Source organism: Sebastes umbrosus, chromosome 18 (assembly GCF_015220745.1).
Source record: "Sebastes umbrosus isolate fSebUmb1 chromosome 18, fSebUmb1.pri, whole genome shotgun sequence".
In the NCBI taxonomy this organism is placed as follows: Eukaryota; Metazoa; Chordata; class Actinopteri; order Perciformes; family Sebastidae; genus Sebastes; species Sebastes umbrosus.
The window spans coordinates 7,123,851-7,141,912 of NC_051286.1; the positions used below are offsets into that span (position 1 = coordinate 7,123,851).

The 18,062-nt window shown below is 39.2% G+C and overlaps 1 protein-coding gene across 5 annotated transcripts in view; it reads right to left on the reverse strand.

The window, feature by feature from the left end:
- Positions 1-18,062, reverse strand: part of ryr3 (ryanodine receptor 3) — a 131,489-nt gene that overhangs the window by 87,777 nt on the left and 25,650 nt on the right. For 3 of the 5 annotated variants that reach the window (XM_037750432.1, XM_037750433.1, XM_037750431.1), the window contains exons 3-10: positions 15,999-16,103; positions 12,895-12,915; positions 6,756-6,830; positions 6,261-6,339; positions 5,724-5,836; positions 2,297-2,396; positions 2,023-2,116; positions 606-680 (exon numbers count right to left, since the gene is read on the reverse strand). In XM_037750432.1, the coding sequence (XP_037606360.1) occupies positions 606-680; positions 2,023-2,116; positions 2,297-2,396; positions 5,724-5,836; positions 6,261-6,339; positions 6,756-6,830; positions 12,895-12,915; positions 15,999-16,103 (662 nt within the window). The remainder of the gene's footprint in view (positions 1-605; positions 681-2,022; positions 2,117-2,296; positions 2,397-5,723; positions 5,837-6,260; positions 6,340-6,755; positions 6,831-12,894; positions 12,916-15,998; positions 16,104-18,062) is intronic. The other 2 variants (XM_037750435.1, XM_037750434.1) reach the window with 1 other exon arrangement.

Below are 18,062 nucleotides of genomic sequence, written 5' to 3' on the forward strand. Positions count from 1 at the left end.
CTAATTAGAATATTTTTTAAATGTTTGTAAAAACCTATCTGCAGCTGGAATGAGGATGTCAACTGAGAAACAGATAAAGTTGAACTTTCTTTGCTGTCAGTGGAGCTTAACGTTCGTTCGCTATATTGTCGATGCAGAGAGGAAAGTACTGTTCAAAATTCCTCCCTCAGCTGAAAAGGAGAACATGTGCCTTAATAGATGCACCTGTGCCATTTCAAAGCGTACAGACTCTGACAGGTAGTCCCAGTGAGAGTCGGCAGACAGTGTGACTGGAGGGAAATTGCGTGGGTGGCCAGTTAAAGAAAGGAAAGAGAGGAAGAAGAAGAGGCGGGTGAAGAGAAGTAGATTGAAAGGGATGGTAAACAGAACCTCACCTTCTGAAGGACTTTGCCAACTAATTTGTAGTGACAGTTCAAAGTAGAAGGGAATGAAGTATATTTATAACCTACAGTACAGTGGCTGTGATATTTGTACATATAGCACCAATTCTATTTAATCTTCATAAAGAGATCCCACTGAATAAGACAACACCTTTATGAATTTCTGAGAGAAATCTATTCCAGGATTTAATGTTATTTACTGAGTTTATTTGGGTCTGATCTCACCTGATCCTGAGAGGCTCCAGTCTCCAAAGCGAGCGAGCCTTTGACGCTCCCTTACCCGCTTCATAGTTGACTATCCTGAGAGCACAAAGACACAAGTGGGGGCTTCTATTATTTATGAGTCTTTCAAGTCACAGTGGGAAAAAAATAATGTGTAGAGTTTCTGCTACTGCTACAGTTCAGGCACAGGGGACACCAGTGATGTTGATTAAGTCTCAGTGCTCAAACATTTGGACAAGAAATTCTTCGATGTGACATCTTACAAAACCACAATTTGTGCAATGGATATATGAATATTTTTCAAATTTTGCATTTGTTATGCTGAAGCTATTTACATGCACTGCCCATGGAATTTAGATTAATAATTATTCTCTTGTAACATACCAGACCCATACTGGAATTTCACTGGTATCGACTCTGGTATCGTGACATCCCTACTTACTCTACTCAATTCTTGTCCAAAATGAACACATAAAATAACACCTAAAATATAGTGGACACTGAAAAGGTTCTGAACTCAATTCTTAAAACACACAAAACACAAAAATGTGGACAGAAAAAAACTTGACTGAATACCCCTTTAAAGGGACTGTTTGTAACTTTGTAAGCGTATAAATGTACCGGGTCGGGACACATGCGCGCTCTCATATGCGCGCTCGCGTGTGTCCGCAGCCTCGTCTCCTCTGCCTGCTCGCCTTCACTCAGACACACCGCGCGTTCTCGCGTACTCGCTCCACCTCTAGACGTGAACGCGCGCTCACTCCACACTGCAGAAGAGTTAGTTTAGCTCTGAGAATATCTAGTGAATGTACAGTGGACGTTTGTGCAGAAATAAATGCTGCAGCTCCTCCAGACCAACAGAGGTTTCCCGTGTCTTGTGAAGTGACGGGGCTCTGCAGAGAGTTACGTTGTCTTCTCATTACCGACCGGGTGCCGGTGTCTCCTCTGCTCTCTCGGCTGCGGGCGGAGAGAGCAGGGAGACATGCTGCAGAGCCCCGCTGCCTCAGCCTGCACTTAGGCAGGAAAAGCCAACACTAGGATCAGATCTAAATCATGTTCATGGAGAGACCTTCGTCTGGTCAGATAACATTACTGCCAAGCAGCTGAAATATAGAGTGATATTGTGCTTTTAGCTGACGTGTGTTGCCTCACTGTTTTGAGCGATGCTCGTTCAGGTATATTTAGAGCGAGCGAGCACGAGCCCGACGCTGACTTTCGCTGACTTCACGGCCACAGGTGTCGCTGTTAAGCAGCAATTCTGAAAGTTACAAACAGTCCCTTTAACTAGCGTGACGGACATTCTTCTTTTCATACCGTTATATACACTGTACTTACATCCACGCACACCATCTACAAGTCTTATTCTGCTGGCAAACAAGCCAGTACGTATTGCATATTACTGAGCTAATAATCTACTAACCTCTGCTCCTCCTCACTCTTGTCTGCTCCAGGGATGGTCAAGCTCTCATCATGCCCGTGACAAAGACGCATCACATGTCCTCCAGTCAGATACCCTGATAATAACAAAAAAACAACATTGTGATACAACAGTTTCCTCTTTGATCATGCAGAAATGATCCCTCTTTATTATGGTTGCTCTCTTTTCCAGACACCAACTATACAGTGAAAACGAAGACATGGAAATTTAAAGACAGCCCTAGATGCTGCCATCGTTGCCGGGGTCATGAACTTGCCTACAGCCACGTTGCTTGAAGAGCAGGTGGGCTGGACGTTCCACAGGGTCTGCATGAAGGAGGCATCCACCTGGATGTTGCCATTGGAGATAGAGAGGTGCTGCAAGAGAGAATCATGATATGCAGGGCTTTAGACAGAAGGGTGGAGACTGCCACTACAGAGGTGGAAACGTAGACAAACACTGAGTTTCAGCAATACTGCACAAAAGGAGGGATATGTCCCAGTGATGGGATTTGAAAAAAAGGTTAAAACAACTTTGTGTCCTTCCTCTGGAGGTGCCAAACAGAGTTATAACGCTCTGGGCTACAAAGCACTGCTGCATCAGGGTTTCATCTATGCAGCAATGTCCAGATAATTCTCTACAATAAGCAGAAAACACTTGGAGCGGCTCCCATTTCCCTACGGGCAGGATTCAGAGGTGAGTGAAAGCTCGAAATGATGCTAGCCTTCAGCTACAGCCTTGCAAGAGCTGATGTGTTGATTGAAAAAAACATATAAATGTGGTACATCTTGTTCCACCTCAATGAATTCCCCTGAAAACGATGCACTTTTACATCATTGTTGGGTCGAATATAACCATCCAATTAGTGGTTTGATTAATCTGTCTTGGCGTTTCAAAAATGTACAGTATATCATGTATTTCCTTTCCTATTTGTTTACAGATGTGTGGATTATAATTGTATGAAGTCAAACTTTTTTGTGCACCAGCTCTCCCTGGCACCGGGCTTGAACACAACATGCAGAGCAAAGCAAAACTGCTGTCCCAATTCAGCCTAACTGGACACAAAGACGTGAAGCAACATTACGCCGATCTCCTAAAAAGACTGTGTCACAACCCCTATGATGGAGCGCTTGATTGCATTTCCCTGAATTTCTGATGTGTCCCATTCTTCAAAAAGCTGAGCTTGTGTCGGGCCCAATCAGGTGAAGATTTCCCATCGGAGGAGATGAAAGTCTGGCTCTTTGCCAGTTTTGCTTTAATTGCACATTTCCCTCCCTGAAGGGGCCAGAGCAGCCACTAGAAGCCGACGCTGCTCACTCTCCTATGCGCGGCACGTTGCTGTCCCTCCTTCTTTCCATTTCTCTCGAAGTCTCGGCCTCATCCTCTTGAAATCCCCCTCTCCTCTCTCTTTACCAAGTAAGTTAATTGAGGTCGGGTGTATAGCTCTGCATAAGGGAGACAGCATTAACTCTAAGCTCATCAGTCAGATGGGTGCCTTCCCTAAAAAAAAATATTTAAAAAAAGATCCTGCACAGGAAGGCTTTACACGTAATCAGATTTCCATTACAGATAGTAGCATAAAGTTTTAAAGTTTCCACCTTGAATTGCCTCGTCACTTTGAGGCTGGCTGGAGTGAGACGGCTATCAACGCTATCCGACGGCTATGAAACTTTCCAAAGTGCTTTTTTTTGAGACAGACAGTGAACCAAAGCAGATAACTCCAGCTATGTGGGGCGCATAATCTCCAAAAAAACACCATCCCTCAATGCACTTGGCATATTGTCGGCCTGTAAACGCTTTCAAGTGTAGAGCAGACAACTCTGTCTGACATGAAAACAGTTGGTAGCAAAATAAGGAAGCCCCAAAAACAACAGCAGAGAAAATCTGAATTATGAGAGATCTAACAAGCAAAAACCAGACACAGGGAAAATGAGAGATGATACAGTGTGCATCAAAAACAAGATGCTGTATCTGATGTATCCAGACTGTCTGAAAAACTGTAAATATTCATGAGACAAAAACCTCTTATCTGGAAATGAGAGACTCAGTGGACGCCTGCCGATTTAATGAGAAATGCTCGAGTTGTAATTAACCCATCGTCTTTTTAAACATTCTTTCAAGTGTGTGATGGTGAGTTTGAAACAGATGATTCTCTGTTGATGAAACCAAACAATAACACTGTCTACTACTTTTTGAAGAGGAGTTACTGTGGGAGTGCTTTGGTTCATGGCATCCAAATCAAAATGCTAACTGACCATAATGTCTAAATCATCTGAATTGTTTTCAGCAAGCTGGTAAGTCACACTTTGGAATAGCAGGCTACAGATGAAACATAGCAGCAGTGTTGAAAATTAACTTTTTTGTCCACCTGCCACTCCATAGATTACCGTTGCTTTTTTTTGGCTGGTGAGTGAAGCAAATCTAGCAGCTACTTGCATATTTTACCAGCATTTGGCTGGTGGCTGGTGCTAATTTCCAACCTTGCAAACATTATGTGCAGTGTCGTTTGTGCCTGTATTTGTATGTATTGTATTTATGACTTAAAGGGACTGTTAGTAACTTTGTAAGCGTATAAATGTAGCTGGTCGGCACACATGCGCGCTCGCATATGCGCGTTCGCGTGTAGCCGCTGTACCCTGCTCCTCTGCCTGCTCGCCTTCGCTCAGACAGCGCGCGCGTTCTCGATCAGCTCGCTCCACCTCTAGACGTGAACGCGCGCTCACTACACACTGCAGAAGAGTTAATTTAGCTCTGAGGATATCTAGTGAATGCACAGTGGACGTTTGTGCAGAAATAGCTGCTGCAGCTCCTCCAGACCAACAGAGGTTTTCCGTGTCTTGTGAAGTGACGGAGCTGTGCAGAGAGTTACGTTGTCTTCTCGTTACCGACTGGGTGCCGGTGTCTCCTCTGCTCTCTCCGGCTGCGGACGGAGAGAGCAGGGAGACACGCTGCATAGCCCCGCTGCTTCAGCCTGCACTTAGGCAGGAAAAGCCAACACTAGGATCAGATCTAAATCATGTTCATGGAGAGACCTTCGTCTGGTCAGCTAACATTACTGCCAAGCAGCTGAAATATAGAGTGATATTGTGGTTTTAGCTGACGTGTGTCGCCTCACTGTTTTGAGCGATGCTCATTCAGGTATATTTAGAGCGAGCAAGCGCGAGCCCGACGCTGACTTTCGTTGATTTCACGGCCACAGGTGTCGCTGTTAAGAAGCATTTCTGAAAGTTACAAATAGTCCCTTTAACATAAAGAAAAACACATATAATTTTTAGAGTAATTAGTAGGGCTGTTGCAAGAGCCGCAATATTGACAAGCCAACCGCACGGGATGGCAAGCAGCCACCCCAACCGGGATGGAAGCTTCATTACTTTGTGTGACATGGCTCTTCATCATAAAATCTTTGATTGCTTTAGCTTCATGATGAGCAGTGGGGTTTTTCTCCACTTTCACTTATTGTTGGTGTATTTGTTGACCAAGGTAGCATCCCCTTCTGCAATTGCAGGGGGAGTAAATAAAGTTTTATTTAACTGAACTGATTAGATTCTAGCTAAATTAATTGCACATTTTCTATCCAAAAAAATATGCATCGGAGTCTTTGTACTAAACTTGTTTTCCAGTGACCCAGTGAAATTTCTTCAACCTTCTCATTTTATTCTCACTTACAGGTAAGTTTCATTGTTGAGATATTGGACTTGACCTACCAGGTATCTCTCTGTCGACACGCTGACTAAGATCAGGTCGTCTCCGATACGAACTTTCTCTCCCTCGGATCTCTGCTTGGATGCAGGGTGGATGGTCCACCAGCAGGCCTCTCCTATTGACACAAATACACAAAAACATTATTCATTTAATGATGATCAAGTAGAATACATACATACATTTGAGCAGGTCTATTGTCCCACACAGTCATATACGTGCTATTTTAGATAATCCTGACTCCTCTTTGTTGTTAAAACGTCTGTCTATCTGTTCCGAGTGGCAAAAAGCAGAAAAACAGCCATCATCTGAGGAAGACTGAAGGAGCAGTTCAAGTGTTTTTTCTCCTTGATGAATGGCTTTAAGAATTTCAAATGTCAACTATAGCTCTGTAACTGTGTTTTACAGTATTTCTCCCACGGGTATTGATTCCATCTCAAGGTTAGGTTGACCTGAAATGGCTACTCAGGAGGACTGGATTCAATTAAAAGCAGTAAAAAAGCCAAGTGAACTCTGTAAAGTGCCCGTTAGTCATACTGTACCTATTGAATCTTCTTGTAGTCCAACATCAAATGACAGCTTGTCTGTCAGAGACCTTGATGTCTTCAAACAGGTCAAGTACTGGGGAGTGACAAATTAATTGATGTTAGGTCAAAGGAAAAATTAAGACAAGCTGAGAGTGGAAGTCAGCTCTTGTTCAAATATCTAATAAAAATATGACTTAAATTATTTATTCATGCATAAAAAAAAGAGTTTAGGACTTAGAAATATATACTTTTAATGATAAAATAATTAGTTAATTATTTGATTAGATCATTGTGAAAATTAACAACAATTTGATTCAACCAATTTATCTTGTCAAGAAAAAATACCAAACAGTTGGTTTCAGTTCCTCAAAGGTGAAGATTTGCAGATTTCCTTTGTAAATAAGTGTCATAAATATATAAGTGTTGTATTTATGTGTATTTCGTATGACAGCAAGTGCCACTAAGCACTACATTACTGGACAATTATCAAATCGTATTGTTGATACTCACCATATCACTGAAGGAGTGGCGAAGGAGGATGGCGTGACCGTAGAGCAGGGTCCTGTGTCCACCCCCCTGACCCGCCTGTCAGGAAATACACAGGTAACAGATTACCATCATGTCCTAGTATCCTTGACCTCTGGACCTTGTCAGGTTTGACTTATCGCATGATCTATATTATTAACCTCCCCTTCACTTCTATGTCAGATATTAAGTTTGCTTTTGACCCTGTGTGGGGAAAACTGCACACGGCTGAACAAGCAAAGTATCTTCAACTTCAGACCTCCATTCCAATTTCAAGCAAGAAGCAGACAAAGAAAGAGAGATGGGAACACACAAACTACACACTAAAATCAAACAAACATGTACATTCATTAGACAGCTTGCCCATTCTTGCAACAAACAAGAATAATTGTGATACACTGTAACACAATGGTAGAGGAAATGTGAGGAAACAGTTGAGCAAAAAAAGAATAAAGATGATTTCTTCTCCACCACGGAGGTGAATAAAGAAGGTTATACTTACCCTTTTAATCAACCTCTAGCAGCAGAAGAAAAAAAGAAGGTACCATAAGAAATAACATCTAAATCAACTCTGTCTTGGGATTGCGAGCTGGATAAACTCAAATATGGACCAGGTGCCTGACCTACAGCAGTAATGGTGACGGTTTATTTTCAAATCGATTGAGTGTGAGTCAAAACTCGAACACATAAGAACACATGATTTTCCGTTAGAGGGTTTCAATACATGTCTGAACGTTTTTTTTAATTATTAGCATAAAATTAAAGGACAATTTAGCCACATTTAGACACATACCTGATACCTGATTTGTGAATTTCTATTATTAGGGCTATAAACAGACAGTCTATTCTCACCTTCAATAAAATTTGAGTGTCCAGTCTACCAGATTTGTCTTTTGAGATGACTAACAATATTTAAACTCCTCGTAGAAACAGCTAGAAACAAGCTCAGAATTGGCACTGTGCTAACCAATGTGACGCACAATTCAGTGTTTATCCAATAAGCAATACATGGAGGCTATCCTCTTTCTTGTCTAGTTGTCAGCGTCAATTTGTGTATTTGCTCGCGGGGTCACATTTAAACTGACCTAAAGGGAACTCACAACTGTCCCCTAAATTTGACCCTGAGCTAAATCTCTTTTGGCTACCAAGTCTCTCCCAGATGGCTTGTGAGACAGACGAAAAAGGAAACAGAGTTTGATCAAAAGAAAAATGGGAAGAGTATCCAGCAACAGCTGGGAGTGAGGGAGGGGGTACAGAGAGAGAGAGAGAGAGAGCCAGCCTGTATTTCAGGCCTGCTGTCATGCTGACACATCAATGCCAGGAACTGTGACCTTTGGTTTGCCCCTCCAGTTGGAAGTACTGTATCCTAAACAGCTTTCTACTGGGAGTGGATCTGTGTTTGAAACGCAGAGAGAAGTTTGTATGGTTGTTTTTGTATGAATGCAGTGCCTGAAATGGGCCAGTACTCACCAGTACCGAGAACCGGCACTTCTGATATTTGTCCACGAGTACTCTTACTTCTTATTGAGTACCGCCACCTCCCGGTGAGTTGATGTGTGCACCCATAAACACCCACGTAACTGTGTCTATGTGTAAACACATAGTTAGCTTAATACTGAGGTAACAGCGCTGAAAATGATTCCTTCTCATTATCCAACTTCAGATTACAGATATTATATTTTAAGTTGGTTTTATTGAAGCATATACGCAATATTATATTTTTGTACAATTTGATTTGTATCAATAGGTACATAAAAAGCTTTTATTAACCAAATATACATTTATGTACAAACTGTGGAAATGTATGTCGTATGTAGGCATAATGTATGCAATGAAATGCATACAGAAAGTGGGATATATTACCAAGATATACGTATAAATATAAATATATCCAAGACACACGTGATGATCATGTCATGCAACTGCTGAAATACAGTGCTGGCACCTTTTTTGGCCCAATTCAGGCACTGTACACATGTACAGTTTATGTGTTAGGGGAGGAGGTGGGGTATATTAAGTTGTGTCTTAATACTGAGAGTTTTGGGAAATTGAATTGTCTCACAGGTCTACATTTTGTGTCATCTCATGAGGACATAGCTAGACACCAAAATCATCCTTTATGTCATGGTAGATTGCTGGCTCTGACACTGATGCATACATTAATCACACACTGCACTGACTAGTATTTGCATACTGTTAAATTAAGATGTACCATTTAACTTGAGATTAGTCCTGAGGAGCATATATTAGCTACATTTGTGAATCACTTTGCTTTTTAGCAGTTAAGTTAATGACCTATTACATTTTCGATAAGATTTAGAGGAACCAAATTATGGAGTAGCTTTTCACATCTATCAATAAACTGTTCATCTGTCAAATGTTTCAAAAGTCGCTTAAAGGGTCATTTAATTGCTGTTTTGTAATTTCTTTTTCCCATGTATCTGTTTTTATGTTTTTTATTTTTCCCACTCACAATGTTGTTTGGTTACGATTACCCAGAAGTCTTTACAGATATTTAAATCAATATTCTCCTTAGAAACACTAACCATACACTTCCACGCAACACACACACACAAACTTGTCTTTTTTGATATATTTACTGTATTGTTATTGTTATTATATATATCTTGTCCTAATTGTTTGTTATCACTATTATGTAGTCATATTATTTCTTTATATTAATCTTGTCTCTATAGGTGGAGGTTTCAGATAAGCCCAGTGGGTTTTTTTGCCTCTTCCTGCACTGTATATTATTCATTTATTTTTTTGTTATGTTGTATAGTCTTAAATTGTGCAAAACAAACAATAAACAATAAACAATAAACAATAGGCATTTAGTGCAAATACTGAGAAAATAAAGCCACCAGAGGACAGGTAAGTTACTGTAAACGTCTTCACAACAATTAATGAGAATTTAATGATGGCTGGACCCCACACAGTTGCCAGTTTAGGTAAGCTACACCTAGCTAAAAATAGGTGTAACACTACCTGATAATCTTTCTGTTCACTTTCCCCATTTACATGAAGGTAACGTTAGCTAGAATAGCATCACTAAACAGCCTCAAAGACATTAATTATGCACCATCTTTGTTTTGTTTGTGAGTTGAAATTTACCTTTTAATGCGAACAAGTCGTGTTAAGTTAAGCCTCTCTTCAGTAAGTTAGTAACGTTGTTTAATGTCTTTAACGGTTGCTTCACTCATAAAATTAACGTTAGCCTTCAGGTGTAGCTTTGGGACAATTAACTTAGCCGTAGTTACGTTCACGTAGCGTATCTGTGACCTCATCACGCCGTACGTCATTCCGTCATCTGTGTCACCTGTTCTAGGGGTGTTATGTACTTTTATTTTCCGATCAGATATATGAATATATATATATATATATATATATAATATTAATAAATACCAAAAAATATAATATAATATAATATAATATTATTATAATATAATATATATAATAAAATATAATATATATATGTGCATATTTATATATATATGTGCATATATATATATATATATATATATATATATATATATATATATATATATATATATATATATTCATATATATATATATATATATATATATTCATATATATAATATATATATATATTCATGAATCATATATATATATATATATATATTCATATATATATTCATATATATATATATTCATATATTCATATATATATGAATATATATATATATATATATATAAATATGCATATATATATATTATATTTTATTATATATATTATATTATAATAATATTATATTATATTTTTTGGTATTTATTAATATTATATATTATATATATTATTTTATTATTATATATATTATATTACATATATTATATTATTATATATATAATATATATATATATATATTTATATTTATATACTCGCGACCTCCAATCGTTAGTCTTGCGAGAGTTCTGCACGTTTTTGCAGATCTCAGATCAGATTTCGCGGTTTGCGGGTTCCCTTCTAGCCACGACCCAGCAGTGGCAGGAGAAGTACTCTGATAGAAATACCACAGTGTAGAAATATTCTGTTACAAGTAAAAGTAATGCATTCAAAACTTTACACAAGTACAAAAGTATTTCCATCAAAAAATGCTTCAGTACCAAAGTAAAAGTACTCATAAGAGCAAATGGCCCATTTCAGAATAATGCATGTTATTGTATCATAATTAACAATGCAGCCATGTGTTCATCACTTTAATGTTGCAGCTGGTAAAGGTGGGACTTATTCTAATTACTTTATATACTGCCAGGTAGCTTTTAAATAATTAATTTGTTGATTATATTTAATATTATTAATCTCAATCCACAAAGTACCACTACCTCTAAAATTATCAAATAAATGTAGTGGACTAAAAAGCACAGCATTTGCCTCTGAATTGTAGTGGATTAGTATAAAGTAGCAGAAAAAATAAATAGTAGTATAGTACCCAAAAATTGTGCAGTTTTTTTTCTACATTGGGGTCTGGTCGTTGTGCCAAAAGTGACAAAGCTATCCAACATGCAATAATAAAGGCTGTAAACAGAACATGTTTGGCGTTTATACTTGATAACCAGTTCTAAACCATTGTCAATGTAATTGATTTACTACTTTAGAAGCAGTGTAATGGGCCAGTGTAAAATACAAACTACTTAAAACACATGGATGATTTTGGTGGCTTTGTTATGATCACTGATACTGAGCCAACGTCCTGAACGCTCAGTGAGTTTTTTTATTTCCTGCCTGCTTAGCTTTATGAGAATGAAACAGTGTAGGCTTTCTCTTTGCTTAAGCCTGACGGAGCCATTACACCAAACCATGACTAAAGTAAAGTACCTAAATATTCACTTCATATATCAATAGCTTATTTTATATGGAAAAGCCTGAGCAGGGGAAATAGCACACTAATCACTTTTTCAAGGCCGTGAGGAAGGGAGTCATGCCAGACTCATTTGCTGAGTACGATCTGATATATTGATTCTCATGCAAATCCAATGCCCTGCCCTTCAAGTTATTTGGATAATGAGACAGTGATTGTGCTCTTTTACTTCATAACAGTCCATCAAAATATGATGTACACCATGATCGGTGAAAGAGAAAAAAAAACACTATACATCCAGCCATGTTATCCTAAAAAATGAAAACCACAAGTTAGGGATGTTAAAAGAAAATGAAACTGGAGTGTAGCATGTTGGCAGTCCAGTGTGTTTTGTGAGTTATATGAAGAACAGATATCCTTGAATCATCTACAACAGCTTTGCTCAACAGTAGTGCATGTGGACACCCTGAAATCAAAACTGATTTCAGGACATTTCCTCGTGTCAATACCCTTAAACTTAAATCGATGTTAGAGACCAAACCCAGAGAAAACAGAGCAGCACACCCAAAACCACAAAGTGAGTTTTCTGCCAACGTGTGGGTTTTCAGATTCGTTCATTTAGATTCAGTAAGTTAGATAAATAAGGGAGCTCATTACTACCTTTGGTAAGCAAAATCTAATAATATATGTATCTTTTAAACATTGTAAGCTGTATACAGAGGCTTGAATCTAATTGCATTGAAAGCAAAAACAAAAAAAGGTGGATAATGAATAGCTTAAGCAAATGAGAAGCAGACACTATCACTTGAAAGTGCTTGCACACTTGCACACAAAGTAGTCTTCACGTACACGAGGCAAAACATTTGACTCCTGTGCACAAGTTGACAGCACCAACGGATGTCTATTTCAAGATTGCCATAATTTAAAGTTCAAGAGACAACTGTGACAAGCTAATTGATTGTCTCCATGCAGACTGGCTTAGGGAGAGAGTAGATCTATACGGTGAGGTGAAAGCTTAATTTACTATCCAGAGGGAGTCTGAACGTATTTTAATATCCATTTAGACAATATGTGCTGAGGTGGAAAAATTGAAATGCATTACCATTAGCTTAATTTCTCCCCACATTGCAGTACCTGCAGTGGATGTTTAAACTAAATGCTGCACGTGCTATAAATGAAGCTTTTATGGCGATCGAGAAATGGGCGTCACTTCAAGTGAAAGTGCCGGAAATTGAACCCTTTTCGTTTGGCAGTCTGTCATGCACACTGACAACATGATGGATGAACGGACTGATGGACCTACCCATTTTTCATGGTCAGCACTCTAGTAACACACAAATACAAATGAAAAGAGATGTGTTATTGGGTTGTACGGCAGTCAATTACACAAATCTGAGAGCAACAATGGAGAGAAATGGGCCCTTGCAGTAGAAAGGAAAGAGGAGGATGATTTATTAGCCTTGCTAGCAGAGAGTTTGTATTCTAGCCAACATCATATTGTCTTGCCAAACAAGGCCAGCCAACAATGTTGCACTGTTGAGCACAAAACAAATCTGCTACCCAGGCTAATAACAATGCAGGCCTGATTCACCAGTGGAGAGGACCCAAGCGGCGAACAAAACAAGACACTTAAAGAGCTATCTTTGCCAAAAGGCTATGTTGTGCATGAAAGTACAGTGGTAGCCAGAGACATCCAGCACGACGCAAAATTCTGACTATCTTGCAATAGCATTTTTTACTCAATTCATCTTGCAAAAAGCACCGTGATGCTGGTTTCTCTAGTTGCTGACGCTGTACTGCACAGTGATTCATGCAACCATAGCTTTGTCATCTCTGTTCCTACATACCAGTGGTCTGTCCAAAGTGTTTGCGTATATTAATAACAATTGGGTCCATCGATTGAGGAACTTTCAAAATCAGCACAGACCATGTGTATCCATAGACTGTATAGTAGATGGACGACGCGACAGCTCCCCAAAAGTGAAGCCAAAACATCTCAATCGCCCCCTGGTGGCTGGCTGCAGTGTAGGTCATAAAGCCGTCCGTTCGGCTCGTGATTGGCTTGGGCAGGTTTATGGGCGGGACCTCGATACTGTGGCTCCACCCCCTCTAGAGGAAGTGGAGACGCGTCATCCATCTTTATATACAGTCAATGTTTGTATCCAATAGGAACAGTGATGAAAAATAACACCACCACTAACAAGCAGTTTCTTGTATGTCGTGGTTCGTTTTTTTCCAAATTTAAAGCTGCGGTCGGTAACTTTGAGCAAATATGATAAAAAGTTATTTTTATAAAACGGTCACTATATCCTGACAGTAGTGCATGTTCATGTACATGTTCCTCTGCCTCCTCTTAGTGTTCCTAATGGCATTTGCAAGATTTCACCACGCCTGTAAGAAATCTGAGCAGCTGTCCACCACTGTTCGTGAAGCTTAAACTCTGATCAAAGTGTCAAACTAGGCAGCGCTGATCAAATATGGTGATATGATTTCTCGCCTCAAATGTTTTCAGAAACATATTTTAGTGTACTGTTTCGTTGTAAAATGAGAAAGTTTGTGGTGGGTGGTGCTTGGTGTTTCCTCAACTGATCACAAACTATCTAATTTTACAGCTAAACAGTACACTACAAGATGTTTCTGAAAACATTTGAGGTGAAAAACAGGTATTACAGTAACAGAATCTTGATTCATATTTGATCAGCGTTGCCTAGTTTGACCAATTGATCGGAGTTTGTGAGTTTTGCGAGCAGTGATTGACAGCTGCGTTAGAGACTGATTGGTTGTATTCCTTCGGTGCTGTGAAATCTTGCAAATACGATTAGGTGCACCAGAGGAACATGATTTTTGTCACAGATTATCTGTCTCATGGACTACTGTCAGTATATAGTGACTGTTTTATAAAAATAACTTTTCATCACATTTTCTCAAAGTTACCAACTGCAGCTTTAAAGCTGAGATCTATCTGAGAATTAAGCGCTGTTTTCTCTTTGTTTTTCCCCAAAACATATTAGCATTTCATCCTAACATGTGATGCCATCCCTTCCCATCTCTGGACTTCCCCCTTCTGAGTCTAGAAGGGCTGGGTGATGAGATTAAATGACACATGAAATGACTGTTGGAGCGCAGCAGCATGAGTGAGTATGAGCATCTGACAGGGGCTTACAGACCACTCATAGTAGCCCACCGGAGTGCTTCGTTGCCTGTTGATGACCCCCCCGTGGCACCGCAGAGCTTCCGCCCAATCAAACATGACTTACCTGCCCTAATAAACATGCCAAGTGAGCGGAGGTTGAGGAAAAAGAGGGCTGTGGAAGCAGCGCTGCACTCACAGATAATCTCCCTCCTTTCTTTGACCCCTGACGGCCTTTCATTATCATTCTTCTGATCTCTTTTTTGCAAAACAGGTGTTACAGAGAATGAAATCAGACAGCTTCTATTAGCAGTTCTTGGTGTTAAAGTAGTTCAGAGTATTGCTAGATGTGGTCTGTCTGCTCTGCCTTTGGGATCTAATCCAACCTTCTGATTCATTTTTAACATATTCACTTTTCAAAGTCAAAATTTTGTTCAGAAATATGTGCAAAATAATCAGACTCTCAGACTTGTATTAAAATATTTGACTTTCCATATTTAACACTTGAAGGCTACCATCTGGAGATCTTGTTACTGCCATCTCAGGAAAACAATGAATTAATAAAAAGCCTCTCCTGGCTGCCTCGAGCAAGTCCATCATACATACTGCAGCAGACTATACCTGCAAATGTAGTGGGGATTCTGCTTATGTTGCAAAGTGTTCAATGATATTTTCTTCTTAAAACACTGTACACTTGTTATAACTTCAAAGTATATTACATATATTATATAACAGTTACTTTTAATAAATGTTATCTGACTATTTAAAGCAGGAAATTAAGTGAAGTTACTAATAAAGATCCAACGCTGTTCATGCTTGTTTCATGAAAACACTACTAAAAGCTGATTTATATATTTTAGGGCTGTCAAAGTTAACGTGATAATAACGCTTTAATGAAATCCGCCTCTAATTTCTTCAACGCATTAACGATTTGTATTTCCAGTCGTGTGACTGCTCTGCCAGCGAAGGATTTCTTTTCAAGCTCACTCAATAAATATCACGTTAGCTAAATTATGTTAGACGGAAAACAGTTGTGAAGATCGTTATTCTGTTATAAAAAGCAATATCGCAGAAATATAGTATGAGACTTATAACTGAAGCAACCTAAGGGCGTTTTGCAACAGAATGCTGGTCGACTACAGATTGATTTGTGTACGTGTGTGTGTGTGTGTGTGTGCGTGTGTGTGTGTGTGTATAAGTGTTGAGTGTGTTTGTGTGTGTGAGATACTGTAGAGAGCAGTGGGATATTATCAGTGGGGAGGAGGTACTGTACTCACCCCTTCGCTGTTCTGCCCAGTCTTAGCCAGCATCTCCTGCAGGGCCCGCACCGACAGGGACTGCTCCAACACAAAGTTACAAACACACAAGTCTGGAGGAACATACTGTAAGGCAGAAGGGAGAGAGGGGAGGAAGGAAGGAGGACGGAGGAAAAGAAACATTAGTTGAAGAGGCATTGACAAGGTGTTTTGAGCAAAAACAGGCTTCTCTCCTGGGTACAAAAACAATGTGCCAGGAGTTTATTCTCCTTGACTCTGTTTTTGCCCTTTTATGTTCCCTGTATAGCCTCGAACATCTGCTGCTGATGCACCCAGCTCCCCTGATCTACAGAACTCAGATCTTTGACATGACAACAAAAAACTTGAGGCAAACTTGATAAGAAATACATCAATTTATCAACATTTATGATGCTCTTTGACATTGTAAAAGTTGACATGCATAGTGTCCAAGCAGTTTGATGGACTGTGACCTAAATCTAAATTGCAGTGTCAGTATAAAGTAGCTCCAAACAGACGTCTGTTATCACACAGTAAATAAATATATATTTAAACATTTTCGGAAACCACTTTTTGAACTGACATCAGAAAGATATTTAAATTCTAATTTACCAAAACCAGCTGAGTGTGGACAACTAGACATGCCTCAAATCGTCATTTATTCAACGTCATTTGGTGCCTATATTAGGGCTGTCCACGACCAAATAAATTAGTCGACTAACACTCATACGATTTTGTCAATTAAACAATTAGTTGAGTTTCTCCACAAAGAATCACACAAAAGCACCACTTTAAATCATGTGTTTATCATAAATTTGCTCATAAGTTTCTTGGAAATAAGACATTCAACATGAAAAGCCTAAAAAAAAAGATTAAAAATGACTAAAGAAATCTTGTTGTTTTGGTCAACTAAAAGGGTGCTGCCTATCCTGTACATACACAAACACATTTTTCCACTCTCTAGCTCATATTTGTTGCGCTCCATCATGTCACTTTCACATTCTGGTGACAGTGATGCTGCATTTACATTATTTATTATGTTCTATTTATCTTTATGCATCTTAAAGAAATGAAATTGATGTAATAACAGGGAGATGCAGTACTGTAAATTGTGTTGATTAATTAGACACACGTGCTTGCATGTAAAATTGTATCTACATTCTCATAATATTTCCAGAGCAGTAATTGGTTACTAAATGAATTGGAGGCACTGATCGGATTAAACTGCTCAGTGAGGAATGGGAGCTCATAAATAATTCCGATGACTTGCAACTTCTTTGCCGTCCCGGTGAGTTGCTAACGAGTGGCTGGGGATTATGAGGAGGGCTGTCAAAAAGGCTGCAAGGACCAATAATTAGTTTGGCTGGGCCTCATTCCTCAGCACACGGCCTTGTTTGGTTCCTGCTACAGTACACAAGGCTGCAGATTTGTCTTCCACTTTCAGCAAACTAAGTTTGTCTGTAAACTTTCAGTGCATTGTGCAAAGAGTAAATCAATTCAGGTAAGTTCATTCAAAGAACAAATGCAAAGAGAGGATACTGAAGAATAAAAATGGGGCATTTGAGATGATGTGTTAGATGGCATTACATCAACAACACGTCAACAAACAATAGCCTAATAACTCCCTCACCCTCATATCAGATCATCACCCTGCCCTCATTTCTTTGAAAGATCCAGTTATTATTTAGTACATACTTATTGTTAACCTCCATTCCATAACAATAGCTGGCCTCACATAACGTGCTATCCATCTCTCCCTGACAGAGTAATGATTTAAAGGTGTTGGATGCATGCCCTGACTCAGTAACACAAGTGACTGACCTTTGACCTCTGCAGTGAAGTGAGAAATGTGAGCAGAGTGGAGGGCTGCTGGGTGATAATGAGGATGGCGCTGCTCTGAAACTCAACACAAACATGCATGGGAACCTCCAACACCACTTTGTGTGCACATGTACAGTCCAGTTCTGTCAGCTTGCACACAAATAATGCAGATATTCATCATTTAATTGCATTTATAACCAGATAAGATGTTTCCAGTGACAAACAATCCAGGAAATATCATTGAAA